Source organism: Gekko japonicus, unplaced genomic scaffold, assembly GCF_001447785.1.
Source record: "Gekko japonicus isolate JY-2015 unplaced genomic scaffold, Gekko_japonicus_V1.1 scaffold1751, whole genome shotgun sequence".
NCBI classification, from domain to species: Eukaryota; Metazoa; Chordata; class Lepidosauria; order Squamata; family Gekkonidae; genus Gekko; species Gekko japonicus.
In genome coordinates, this window is record NW_015171554.1 from 299,412 (window position 1) to 312,464 (window position 13,053).

The 13,053-nt window shown below is 43.0% G+C and overlaps 1 protein-coding gene across 3 annotated transcripts in view; it reads right to left on the bottom strand.

Moving 5' to 3' along the window:
- The window catches only part of LIMS1 (LIM-type zinc finger domains 1), an 88,175-nt gene that overhangs the window by 16,712 nt on the left and 58,410 nt on the right, over window positions 1–13,053 (bottom strand). For 2 of the 3 annotated variants that reach the window (XM_015419713.1, XM_015419712.1), the window contains exons 1-2: window positions 6,542–6,882; window positions 2,677–2,836 (exon numbers count right to left, since the gene is read on the bottom strand). In XM_015419713.1, the coding sequence (XP_015275199.1) occupies window positions 2,677–2,836; window positions 6,542–6,720 (339 nt within the window). In that variant the 5' untranslated portion in view covers window positions 6,721–6,882. Of the gene's footprint in view, window positions 1–2,676; window positions 2,837–6,541; window positions 6,883–13,053 lie in introns of those variants that run through there. The other variant, XM_015419714.1, reaches the window with a different exon arrangement.

Genomic DNA, 13,053 nt, shown 5'->3' on the forward strand with positions numbered 1-13,053 from the left:
TTGTTTGCCTGCTCCACTTTTTTCTCCGTTTCGTTCAGCTGGAGCTGCTGTGCTGCGAAGCTTTTGTTCATCATGGTCAATTGCTGGTTAATACCATCGAGTTGTTCAATCACCGGCTTAAGCCAAGAGTTTAATGACATCTGTTCCCTCTTCCGGTTTCAGACTCTGGCTGCCTGGTGGTTTCGTTTTAAACTTTCTTTGCTGGGCCGCCATTTTTGCCGTTTTGTTTACAGTTCTACTGCTTCTTCCCGACTCGGAAAACTCGCCCAACGACGTCGCAAATCAGATAAGTCTCTCAAAACACATTCAGTTTGTTCCTCCCCTCTCCCCCTTTGTGTCGCTTAACAGTTAATTCGCATAAGAGGCGTCCCTCTTTGCAGTCTCTTTTATCAGCAGAGGGGGGGGGGACAGCTTTTAAAGTACTCCATTTTATTCAGAACTCACGTTCATTGTTGGTCAGTTTCTCTGACCACGCTCGGTTAATACGCCATTCCGCTCGATCTCCGGCACTTGTCCCGGTCAGACCAGCTTGTGCCCGAAGGCCACTCAGTGACTGGACCGTTGGGGCAGAGGGGAGCCTCAGTTCTCCAGCATTTCGCCATCGAAGAGGCTACCCCTCAAAAGCCCCCTGGCCTGGAGTCTATCACAAAGGCTCCGCGGGGGTGCCACTTGAGGTGGCAACCCTCCATGCCGCTGGTGTGCGATTTGCCCTTCCCCAGTGTGGGGAGAGCGTCTGCCATCGTTGCTCCGTGGACCGGAAGTCCCAGTTTAAAAAAATATTTATGTATAAAACCAACAGTTAAAGATTTGGATTTTGATATTTTGGAAGATTAAATTAGCAGGATCGAAGATGTAACTCTTGCTTAAAGCAACCAAGTTATGCATTTATCAGTATTAAAAATAAGTTTTCCCATGTGTTAGCGATGGCTCCTTTGACCCTGTGTTGAGTGATAAAATTAAGTTCCCTCCTCTTTATCGGATGGTTCCAAATGAAAATCTTCAGTATGTTGGGATTGTTCAAATGCTTAAGTATCTTGGAAGGATATGGACTGGCCTCCTCACTTTCACTGATGAGAGTGGAGAAACTTTTCTGCAGACCCTTAGACCAAGGCTCCAAATAAAATCATGGAAGGCATATTTTCTTCTCTCTGGTTTTCTACAAAGTAATGAAAATAACTTAAAAAAAAAAGGAAAATTTGGTATGATCTCTTTATCAGAGCAAGCAAACTGAGATGGAAAATGGAGTGGTTGTAGAAGGAAAGGTAGGGCCAAAGGGAAGAGACCAAATGGAAGGGGTGTAATTAAAGGCAAAAGGGCTGTACCAAAGGGGAAAGGGGGCCTAGTTATACTCTATCACCCAGGGCCCACACAAACCTGGAACTGGTGGTCAACCTTAAGGGAGTTATGGGACAGTAGTGAATGGTGTGTGAGTGTATATGAATATTGTTGTAGATCACCGAAATTATTGCATCTTTAATTTCGTTGTACTATATACAATGACAATAAAGTATATTATTATTATTACCATGGCCAACAGCTCCGCAAAAGGGATGTCACCGGAACTCCTCTAAGGACGGTTCCGAATGCCCAACTCAGACTTATGTACAACAGTGGGCGTGGCGTGAGTACTTTTCCCGTGTATACAGAGGTCAGATTGGCCAACGAAACGCTCCTAATTTCCCAGGAAGTGAGACAACACGCTAGGTTTAATCAAATAAATGTTGCCTTTTACTAAACAGTTCTCAAGCATACGAAAAACAGATACGCGCACAGATGCACACAAGCTCCTTAGTTACAATAGTTCATAGAATACAATCAGCAAGGAAAATAACAAAATCAACAGACAAGGGGGATAATCTATCTCTTTAATCTTCTCGTTTGCCTGCTCCACTTTTTTCTCCGTTTCGTTCAGCTGGAGCTGCTGTGCTGTGAAGCTTTTGTTCATCACGGTCAATTGCTGGTTAATACCATTGAGTTGTTCCATCACCGGCTTAGGCATATCCGCCAAGAGTTTAATGACATCTGTTCCCTCTTCCGGTTTCGGACTCTGGCTGCCTGGTGGTTTCGTTTTAAACTTTCTTTGCTGGGACGCCATTTTTGCCGTTTCTACCGCTTCTTCCCAACTCAGAAAACTCGCCCAATGACGTCGCAAATCAGATAAGTCTCTCAAAACACATTCAGTTTGTTCCTCCCGTCTCCCCCTTCGTGTCGCTTAACAGTTAATTCGCATAAGAGGCGTCCCTCTTTGCAGTCTCTTTTATCAGCAGAGGAATGGGGGCCTAGTTATACTCTATCACCCAGGGCCCACACAAACCTGGAACTGGTGGTCAAGCACCACACCATGGCCAACAGCTCCTCAAAAGGGAAGTGATGAATTCAGGTTATAACCAATGTTCCCTCTAAGCTGTGGAGTATTGTGAGCAAAAATTCTACTCTGTGAGCTACTGGCATTAAAGTTGTGAGCAAGCGATTTGGCTACTGCATAAATTAGTTTGCTCTGGAGCCATCCTTCCTGAGCTAAGACAAAACTGTGTGAGCTGGAGGCTATGCAATTGCAAACACACATGGTTACAGGGAAGTGATGAATTCAGGTTATAACCCCAGATATGGAAACCAGCTCTTAAAAGGGATGTAACGAACTAACAGAAAGCCAGCACAGAAATAGAGGGAACTGACCTCATAAAACAGTCCTTCAGGGAATTGCTGGAAGCACTGGGCACACACAAAACACTGTTCGTGATACAGTTCACCATTGCTGTTCACAATCTTCTCTGCAGGTGCAAAGCCCCCTCGACAGCGCTCACACATGGCATTCGCAAGAGCGTTTGCCATGTTGCTGCAAAGAAACGAGGAAAAGATCAATGCAAGAAAACCTACTCTTTGTGGTGCTGCTTCTATTTTAATAGGCAGTTGATCCAGTTTGGTGGCAACAATTCAAGAAAACACCCAAGCCTTTTCCATTGCTTACAGAGAGATGAGTCAATTCACACGCAAGAACAAACAGAATGAGATGTCTGAAAGTTCCCCACAATATATATTTGCCTAAAATTAAGTCTTACTGATAGCAATGAACCTTACTGCCACACAGAGTGTTTAGGAATGAGGCAAACATCATGGGCAAGCTGTCAAACTTTCTATGTGATAGCATCCCCCTCCTCCCCTATTATGGGGTGTCTCCATATTAACAAAGCCTTTAATAATTTTCCTCCAAAGAAAACATATGCATATAATTATTAAAAAATTGATATAACTGAGAATCCACAGAGAACTGCGAGTGGGGGGGAATCCTTTGCCCCCTTCCTTTTCTTGTAATAAATGAATCATAAAAAGAAGAGATCAGGCCCAAGGAAAGCTTCCTCTGGACACATCTTCCTCCCAAAGGCATTCCAGAAGCAGAGAGGGGCAGTGTCCCTCTTATCTCCAAAGAGACAACGGAAGGGAGGGGTCAATAGTGGGAGGGCTTCTAATGTCCTGGCCCCACTGGTGGACCTCCTGATGGCACCTGGTATTTTTGGCCACTGTGTGATACAGAGTGTTGGACTGGATGGGCCTCTGGCCTGATCCAACATTGGCATCTCTTATGTTCTTATGTTCTTAAGGGAGGACCTTGGCTCAGAAAATTGGGCTCAGCACACCAAAAGGTGTACTTCTTCTGTGATCCAATGGTCATCTTCTCAGCAAACACTTCAGCAGTGAGAGGCTGAGAGTAATAAGCTTACTTTCTGTCCCCAAGGTGGTCATGGGTGAGAGCAGCTCAAGATCCAACAGCTGTACTGTCCTCTGCTGCCAGCAGTATGAGAGAAAGGCACATGGACAACCCTCACCTGGGGCAGTTTGGGAGGTTAAAGGTAGGGCAGGTTAGAGTAACTTCATTTATACCCTTCTTTTTCTCCCAGTGGGGCCCCAAAGAGATCCTCTCCTCCATTTTATCCTTGCAATAATGCTGTAAAACAGGTTAGGGTGAAAGAGCGTGACTGGCCCAAGGTCACCCAAAAAGCTTCCGTGACAGAGTAAGGATTCAAACCTAGATCTCCCGCATCCTAGTCCATCACTTTAACCACTATACAACACTATTGCTCAAATCTCTTGCCATTTTTCTGCAGGAGTACAGGGTCTCTTACTCTTCCTGATCTCCACATTTCCCTCTGAAGCATCCACTGTTTAGGAATAGATAATTAAAGAACAAGGGTATATAAAACACTAGATTTCATATTGTTATCACCAGTTCATGGATAATACAGCTGTGGGACTTCAGGTGCCAAAATAAACTTCTTTTTTGGTACTCTTCCAATGGGATGATAAACATGTTATTTCCCATATGGGGCCCTGACCTGGATAGCCCAGGCTAGTCCAATTGCATTAGATCTCAGAAGCTAAGCAGGGTGTAGCTAGTATTTAGATGGTTGACTTCCAAGGAATACCAGGGGCATAATGCAGAGGCAGGCAATGGCAAACCACCTCTGAAATATCTCTTGCCTTAAACACAAACCTAGTGGTGCATAACACTAAAAGCGAGAACTTCTGGCTGCCAGACAATCTTAGGCTCTCCTGGCTATACTACACACACGGTCATACGATAATTATTATTTATTATTAATTCCCATATGGAGATTATCTCAGAGCCAATTCACATTATCCTCTGTCATTCAGAATTTTTTTTTTCTGTAGAACCCTAGGCCGTGTCATATGCACACTGGGTTAGTTCATTCATTTCTCCTACGTATACACATACTGGGATGCAGAAGCAAGCTGGAAACTCACATGCACGTGCTCCTTTCATCACTTCTGTCTACCAAGACACATTTTATCCATCCTTCCTCCAAGAAACTCAGGGTCACGTACATGATTTCCCTCTACTCAAGTTTCTTCCTCAAAACATTACTTTCAGGGAACTTAGGGCAAGAGAGGGAGAGTGACTGGCCCCATGCCATGTCCACATGACCATCCATTTTTCTTCTGGTGGATGGACTGTATATTTTGGCAGGCTGCCTGTGACTCTATTTGGAGAAGCAGGGTATGCACAGTAAGAGTCTCCTCTGCAACACTGTATGCAGAGTTCACGCACCAAGGAACTACTTGAAGTCCATACAAGCATCACTCCTGATGCTGCTCTTAAGCAATGAGCCTTTTAGCAAGATGGCCGTATGAGGAGCTACACAAGATTAGCAGATGCAGAATGTTCTGTTCCACCAGTTTCCACTCGACACTATACGGAAGGAGCAAACTGGATAGCTAAACTTTTTTTTTTAACTGTTTATTTATAATTTTCAGTATACATCATATCATCGGTTTACATTTCTCATTCTTGTGAGTCTTACTTATTCTCCTTGTCTAACCATACATAGAACATTTTCCATCGTTTTTCAAAAATCTCTTTGCTATTACCTTGTATTGTTAAACTTAGTTTATCCATTTCCACTACTGACAACATTTTATCTATTACTTCTTTCTTAGAGGGCAGTTCTTCTTCTTTCCATTTTTTGGCTAACAATATTCTGGCTGTTGTAAAAAGATATATAATTACATATTTGCTTGTTTTGCTATATGTTTCTGGGAGCATATTCAATAAAGCAACTGGATAGCTAAACTGACTCTTCTGCACAGTCTGGATCTTGTCATGTTGATTACAATCTAGAGTAATTGCTGTACTTCCTAGGAAAAGGTGGCCTACAGCATTCTGCAATGGGATACACCCACTATGCTGGCTTCAGTCCAAGTGGCTGAAATACTTGCATTTAGCACCACTGCAGACTGCAGAGACAACATCTGCTCATATACAGTCATTGGCAGGCCTCCCTGAACTTCCAAGGCCCCGTCCCTACCAGGGCAATCTTAAGCAGAGATCCATCCTTCTAAGGCCATTTACTTCAGTGGACTTAGAAGGAGGTATCTCTCCTTAGAATTGCACTGTAGAACTTTGAAGACACAGTAGCGGGCATTCGGCACCCAAAGTCCTCATGAGTTGCAACAGAAGCTCTTAAAAAGTGAACCCTTATAAGTAATTATCAGTTTTCATGTCCTGAATCTATACTGTTTTAAGGATGCACTCCTAGGCACACTTACTTGAGAATAAGTCCCATTTAAAACAATGGGACTTGCTTCTAAGTAAACATGGCTACGATTGGGTTGTGTCTATGACAGCACTTAATTTCATATTTCAGCAGACAAAATCAAGACTGCCTGCAAGAAGTTTACACTAGTGAGCTCAGAGCATTAAACTGTCTTCCACACTGCAAAACAATGCATTTTTCCAAGTGTCAGTGTAAGTAGAGGCGTTCCCAGTTTCTACACACAGCCTGTTTATAAATGCTCCAAACGCACCACTGGAAGCCCCATAAAAATCTTATTCCGTACAACGATCAGACTGCACGTTACAGCACAGACACACAAACACAACTAAAATTAAAATATGATTAACTCCACGAAATCTTTTTTAATATACAGATCATAATACACTACAGCTCTCCTAGTCACCAAAAATTACACTACGGTACTGCAAAGCAACCAAAATAATAAACCAGCTCTGACCAGGTGAACTTACAATCTTGCATAAAAGTCACATATCTCTTTGTATACTTTTACGTCACTGTGCCTACGTTGCAGTTTTGACACTGCTCTCTCCCCTTCATTTCCGTGGCCATTATGCACAGTCTGAGAAGCGTGCGAGATTTCTTCATTCTCTGGAATGACATAGGAGCGCCCTCGGCTTTGGAATTCCATGCTTCACTTGATAGTGCCTAAAAACAGACAGCCGCAAAAACCTCTGAAGAAAGCCGCAGAAGGGAAAACAGGAGAAAAACAATCCACGGGACTCTGCTGCGTGCCCGTAAGCAGAACTTCCAAGTTCAGTTACAGAGCAGTTCGAATGTCACAGTGAGGCTGGAAGAGGTTCACTGGAAGCAGAGAAACACATTCCAGAGCAAGGTGGCACCGCCAACTAGGGAGGAACATGTGATCTCCAATATCTACTGCTGCTAGTCAAAAGTTCCGCTGAGGCAATGGACATGCAGAATAGGGAATGCTAACGGTCATCAGCATTTTCATGTGGAAAAATTCACTCCCATGTTATTTTATCATCAACGTTAACGCCTTTGTAAAGATAACAGGGAAATTACCCACAGTAATCAAGAACAGGTTGTTACACAGGAATGCAAAAATGACTCTGTATAAATAATGATGGGCTGGAGTTCTACCAGCTTTCCCATCTTCCCCCAGCATTTCCTTTTGGCCCCTGAAAAGGCTACATGGGTACTGGGAGACAAAATGGCTACATGAGATGGGGCACTGCCGTGAGGAGGGGAATCGTGTGATATCACCTCTCACCCCCCCTGTGCCAGCATAAAGCTGGCAGGATCCAACTTTACATGATCCCCAGATGGCTTCCCAGATCACACATTTGGAGTTTGCCAATGAACATTAGTTGTCCTGTTGAATCGAGAAGATAATACCTCTGTTGCTGACTAGAATGTGTGCTGTTCTGGTTCAGTATTCCAGCAGCCATATTCTTAGGAATGTCCGAGACCAATCCTAAAGAGGTCTACTCAGATTCCACACATAGGTCTATTCCAAGGGACTTACTCCCAGAAAAGTGTTCTTCAGACTGCAGCCTAACAGTACTATTCTAAGCAGAATTACACCCCTCTAAATCTACTGATTTAGACTCGACTCGGACTCGACTGTGCGACTGAACAACAACAAAAATCTACTGAAGTCAAAGGGCTTAGAAAGGTGCGACTCTGCAGAGGATTACACTATAGTAAAAGCAGGGCTATTTTGGGGCAGGAACGGACAGGAACGGAGTTCCGGCTGGCCTCCGAGTTGGCCACACCCAGCAGGAACTCATTAGCATAATAGGCCACACCCAACAACAGAAACTCATTAGGATTGGCTACATTAGGGATGTGTGGCCTAACATGCAAAGGAGTCCCTGCTACAAAAAAAAGCCTTGGGTTTTGACAACAAACAAGGTAAACAGAATAAGAAGCAAAAGGTCACTTCTGGTAACATGGGGGTGTGGCCTAATATGCTAATGAGCTGTGCTGTCAGGGTGCAGCCTAATATGCTAATGAGTTCCTGCTGGGCTTTGTCTACAAAAAAAGCCCTGAGTAAAAGTAATGTCTATCCTTCACTGGAAGCTTTTTCAGATACAGAGATAAACCATGTGTTTTGATGATGATGATAAGGAAGATGATAGTAGCACTGCTTACAGCTCACTTCCTCAATGATAAACCATGTGTTTTGATGATGATGATGAAGAAGAAGATGATAGTAGCACTGCTTACAGCTCTCTTCCTCAGTATTAAACAGTTTCAGCCTCTCATATCTTATTGTCACTGACAGTGCTATTCAAACACCAGAGATTCCTATAACCAGCTGGCATGGTGTAGTGGTTAGGAGTGGCAGACTCTAACCTGGAGAACTGGGTTTGATTCCCCACTCCTCCACATGAAGCCTGCTGGGTGACCTTGGGCCAGTGACAGTTCTCATAGCACTCTCTCAGGCCCTACCTACATCACAAGGGACCTGTTGTGGGGAAGAAGAAGAACAGATTGGATTTATACCCTGCCCTTCACTACCCAAAGGGGTCTCAGAGTGGCTCACAATCTCCTTTTCCTTCCCCTCCCCACAGGGGAGGTAAGTAAGGCTGATAGAGCTCTTTTGAGGACTGCTCCTGAGAGAACAGCTCTGAAAGAACTTATCACTGACCCAAGGTCACACTAGCAGCTGCATGTGGAGGAGTGGGGAATAAGACCTGGTTCTCCCAGCTCCTGGTTCTCTCCACGCTCTTAACCTCTACACCAAACTGGAAAGGAAGGGAAGGTGACGGTAAGATGCTGTAATACGTTGTGATACATAAAGGACTATACAAACATAGGATGGGATGCTTATATACTCAATGTAACCACATTTAAAGCAATCCGAATCTCCATACAAGTTAAAAAATGCCCATAATGCTCTGTATGAGGAGAAGCTCACCATTCACTGTTTCTGATTGCTATCTTGCCAATGGTAACAATTATCTGAATCCACAGTCTATATTTATATACCTGGCTTGAACAATTATGTACTGTCTTGACCCTGGCTGAGCTGCACTGAGCTCTCTTCCCCCCCCTGCTAGAGCCCAGTGAATGATGGGAAAGCCCTGCTGTTGCAGCACTGCTGAAGTAGGATGTAGACGGGAGATCACAGGGAACCCCATGTAAGAGAGAGACATAGTGTATTGGTTAGACTGTCTCATTGGAATCTGGGAGTCCTGGGTTCAAATCCCTACTTTGTCACTGAAGCTGGCAGGGTGACCTTGGGCCAGTCACACACCTTCTGCCTAAACTACTTCACAGGGTTGTTGGGAAGATAAAATGGAGGAAAGTAGAGTGATGTAAGCTGCTCTGGTTCCCCATATGGGAAGAAGAAGAGTATACGTGAAATAAATACAATAATACTGTTTAAAAAAAACCTCTCTTTTTCTCTGCACTACTTCTTACCCATCCTCTAAAGCAGCACAATGTTGCAGACGCATCTGCCATAGCATACCAACAAATTAAAAAGTAATTTACGGCCTTATTTGGGAAAACAGTATATGCACCAATTTATCTGGGGATCGTATATATACAGATTTGTGTTTGTCAACACAGCAAACAAAGCTAGCAAAAGTAGCTCTTGAATTTTGTTTTAAGTAAATGGTTATGGAAAGCTAGCAAAAGTAGCTCTTGAATTTTAAATAAATGGTTATCGAACAAGCAGCTATAATTATCTCAACACCGCCAAGACAACAGATATGAAAAAACAGATATTTAGAATATAGCAGCCCTGCAAATATGTCCTGAGAATTTGGTAGCCCATTAACAATTCTTACTAGGCTGCCAGCTCCCGCACACCTAAAAGCTATTTGTGGCATATTTACACCCAGAAAGGAAAACACAGCCCAAGATTTCCACGGTGGTCTCTTGGAGGGAAACAGCTCACTGTGTTCAAGTGTGTGTATGGGAATGGAACCAAAAAGAATCTGAAAGACTCCCCCTGACAAAGCTGCATGTGAAGCACGTAGAGATTGTACAATTATTAAAGCTTCTGTTTCCCTCTGCCCCAATTTGTTTCTTCGTCTCTGTTTCCCTTGGAGGGAAACCACTTACTTGCCACAACTAACTAGGCAAGGGACTTTTATAAGCCTGCCACATGGCACCAAAACCCCACTGCTGACATGGGTTTCTGAAATTAATCCTGCACATCTAAGCACATTTACTTGGAAGGTTATTCAGATTGCTTCAGATTATTATTTTTTGAACATGTGTTCATGAGACTGTGTGGTGTAGTGGATAGAAAGGTGGACCTGAACGGAAGAGACCAGTTATGTGTAGTTAGGAAGTCTTATGATTGTTTGTGGGAGGATAATCCTGTGTCTATTGCTCTGAGGTCCTTGGATAATGACAGAGAGAGAGAGAGAGACCGACTGATGAACCAGGGACTTGACCTAAGGGGCCACCTCTACTCCTGTTCTGCAGTCCTGACCAACACTGAGTTCAACACTTTAAGACACTGTAAACTGAAATAATATTTTGCTGAGGAATGCTGAAGTCTGCAATGGAATGCACATTTTACCAAGTAAGATCCAGAACCTCAGTTTCTGGGGCTACGTGCATCAGAGGTTTGCAAGAATTAGTTTCCGTGCACTAGGCTGGACTTATGCTGTAGTAAAATTGTGCTGCACTCTGTTAAAAAGTATTTTCCATTGGAATAAGCAGCTTTGCTGACCTTAAGCAGCCTTCCCACAAGGAGACACGCATTGTAATGGTAACAATTCACAGCAATGCGTTTAAAGAAGGAATTGCATAAAAATGTGACCCTGATTCAGCTGACTGAATCAATTACCACTCCTGTTTTTATAGCATGAATACAATGACTTGAACAGTTCATCCCACAGCTATAATTAATACCCTGACCAGACCAAACGTCCAGCTTGCCATGAAAGAGTTCTCATGTGTCCATGAAGTTCCTTATACGGCTGGGAGAACCGTCAACACCAGACTTTCTGGCTCTAAAATGCATTCTTATTATAGTAACGTCTCCATCACAGATACCACACTGAAGCCTGACCTTCAGCTAAGGTGGTGGAGCCAGCGTTGATTTCTTTGCTAAGCAGCATGTGTCAGTCCCTTTGAGATCCTTTCCTAAGTAAACAGAGATGATCACATTTGTATTAAGAGGGTCAGAGAATTTCTTTTAATTGAGTACATTGTTGTTTACATTGTGTGAAGGATCAAAGAACTATTTCCATTCTACTGTAAATTTAGCTTTCCTTTATTTAAAAAAAAACACACACACACATTCTACTGTAAATTTAGCTTTCCTTTACTTTTAAAAAAAAACATTTCATCTCCTGTTTCTGACATTACAATGCCAGGGTTTTCAGCCACTGCTATTAAAATGTAGTTTTAGTACAGAAAAGATTCTCTCAGCTGTAGTAACAATGTTGTCTGTTTCATTCAGTGGAAGATATATTAAAACATTGCTTATTGACAGTTCACTGAATTTTCCACTATGCATCAAAACCTTCATAGAAATATCTTGTTTATGATTAACATGCTAAGTGTGTACATGCCAAACCAGTGCATTTGACCCATGTGACTATGTACATATAGTGTATGTATGTGCCCTTGCCTGCACAAAAGTTCTTATCTAGAAGGTGGATGGTACAATCAGACCTTTAGTCATTGGCTGTCACAGACAGCTTCTGTACAAAAAACAGTGCTGTCTAAAATTCTGCACCTGTGACCTGCCTGAAAAACATGGAAACTGAAGAAGTAAACAATTTTGAGTAGCTCTGTGCAGATTCTAGTCACACCTAGAGCTTGTTGAAACATTCAACAGACTCACATGGCAGAATTCCCCCTAGACTGACGTTCAGCATGAGGACTGCATTTATGAATGTTTCCCCATATCAGAATGCCCACAACCCCACAACAAAATGTCCTGCATGTAGAAAATAAGCATATAAAAGGGACAGAGGGGGATTCTATACTAATTTACTCCCAGATATGCAGGTTTTCTTGAAGAAGTAAACAATTTTGAGTAGCTCTGTGCAGATTCTAGTCACACCTAGAGCTTGTTGAAACATTCAACAGACTCACATGGCAGAATTCCCCCTAGACTGACGTTCAGCATGAGGACTGCATTTATGAATGTGTCCCCATATCAGAATGCCCACAACCCCACAACAAAATGTCCTGCATGTAGAAAATAAGCATATAAAAGGGACAGAGGGGGATTCTATACTAATTTACTCCCAGATATGCAGGTTTTCTGCATGCAAGGACTTTTGGTGAAAAAGAGGCGGAGGCCCATTAAAAATGCAGTGCCCCCACCTAAAATCCAAGAGGTACTTTCTTGCACTGGACTATTCTATAAGAGTTGGCTGGACATGTAGCTCATGAGGTAGGCTGCAACAAGTGATGCGAGCCTGCCGTGGCCAGAAATGACTGATACACCATGAGCCCACCTTGCACATCAATCCACTGGTCTGCTGGCAAAGAAAAAGTGTAGTCAAATCTGGACCGAATTCTAACCACTCCTCTGTTTGTGGGAGAGTGCTAAATCTTTAGGAGTACCTCAGCACTTTATTTCCTTATCTTTAATGAAAGTTAATAATAATAACAATAATAATAATAACAATAACAGTTAATAATGCTTAGCACAGATGTACCACTTTCAGTGTTCAAAGTGCTTCACCAGCCTTGTCTTGTCGTAATCCTTATAACAATCCCACAAAGCTTCTTTGGGTCCCCTGTGGGGGAAAAAAGAGGGATATAAATGGAGCCCTCCCCCCTATATAAATAATAATTTATTTGTCGTTGCCTTCAAATTACAGGTGACTTATAGAGACCCCTGGCAAGAGATGAACAGAGGCGGTTTGCCATTGCCTGCCTCCACATGTGACCATGGCATTCACACTGACCAAGGCTGACCCTGCTTAGCTTCTGAGATCTGACGAGATCAGGCTAGCCTGGGCTATCCAGGTCGGGGCAAATAATAATTTATTTAGGGCTTAAATTCTAAGAT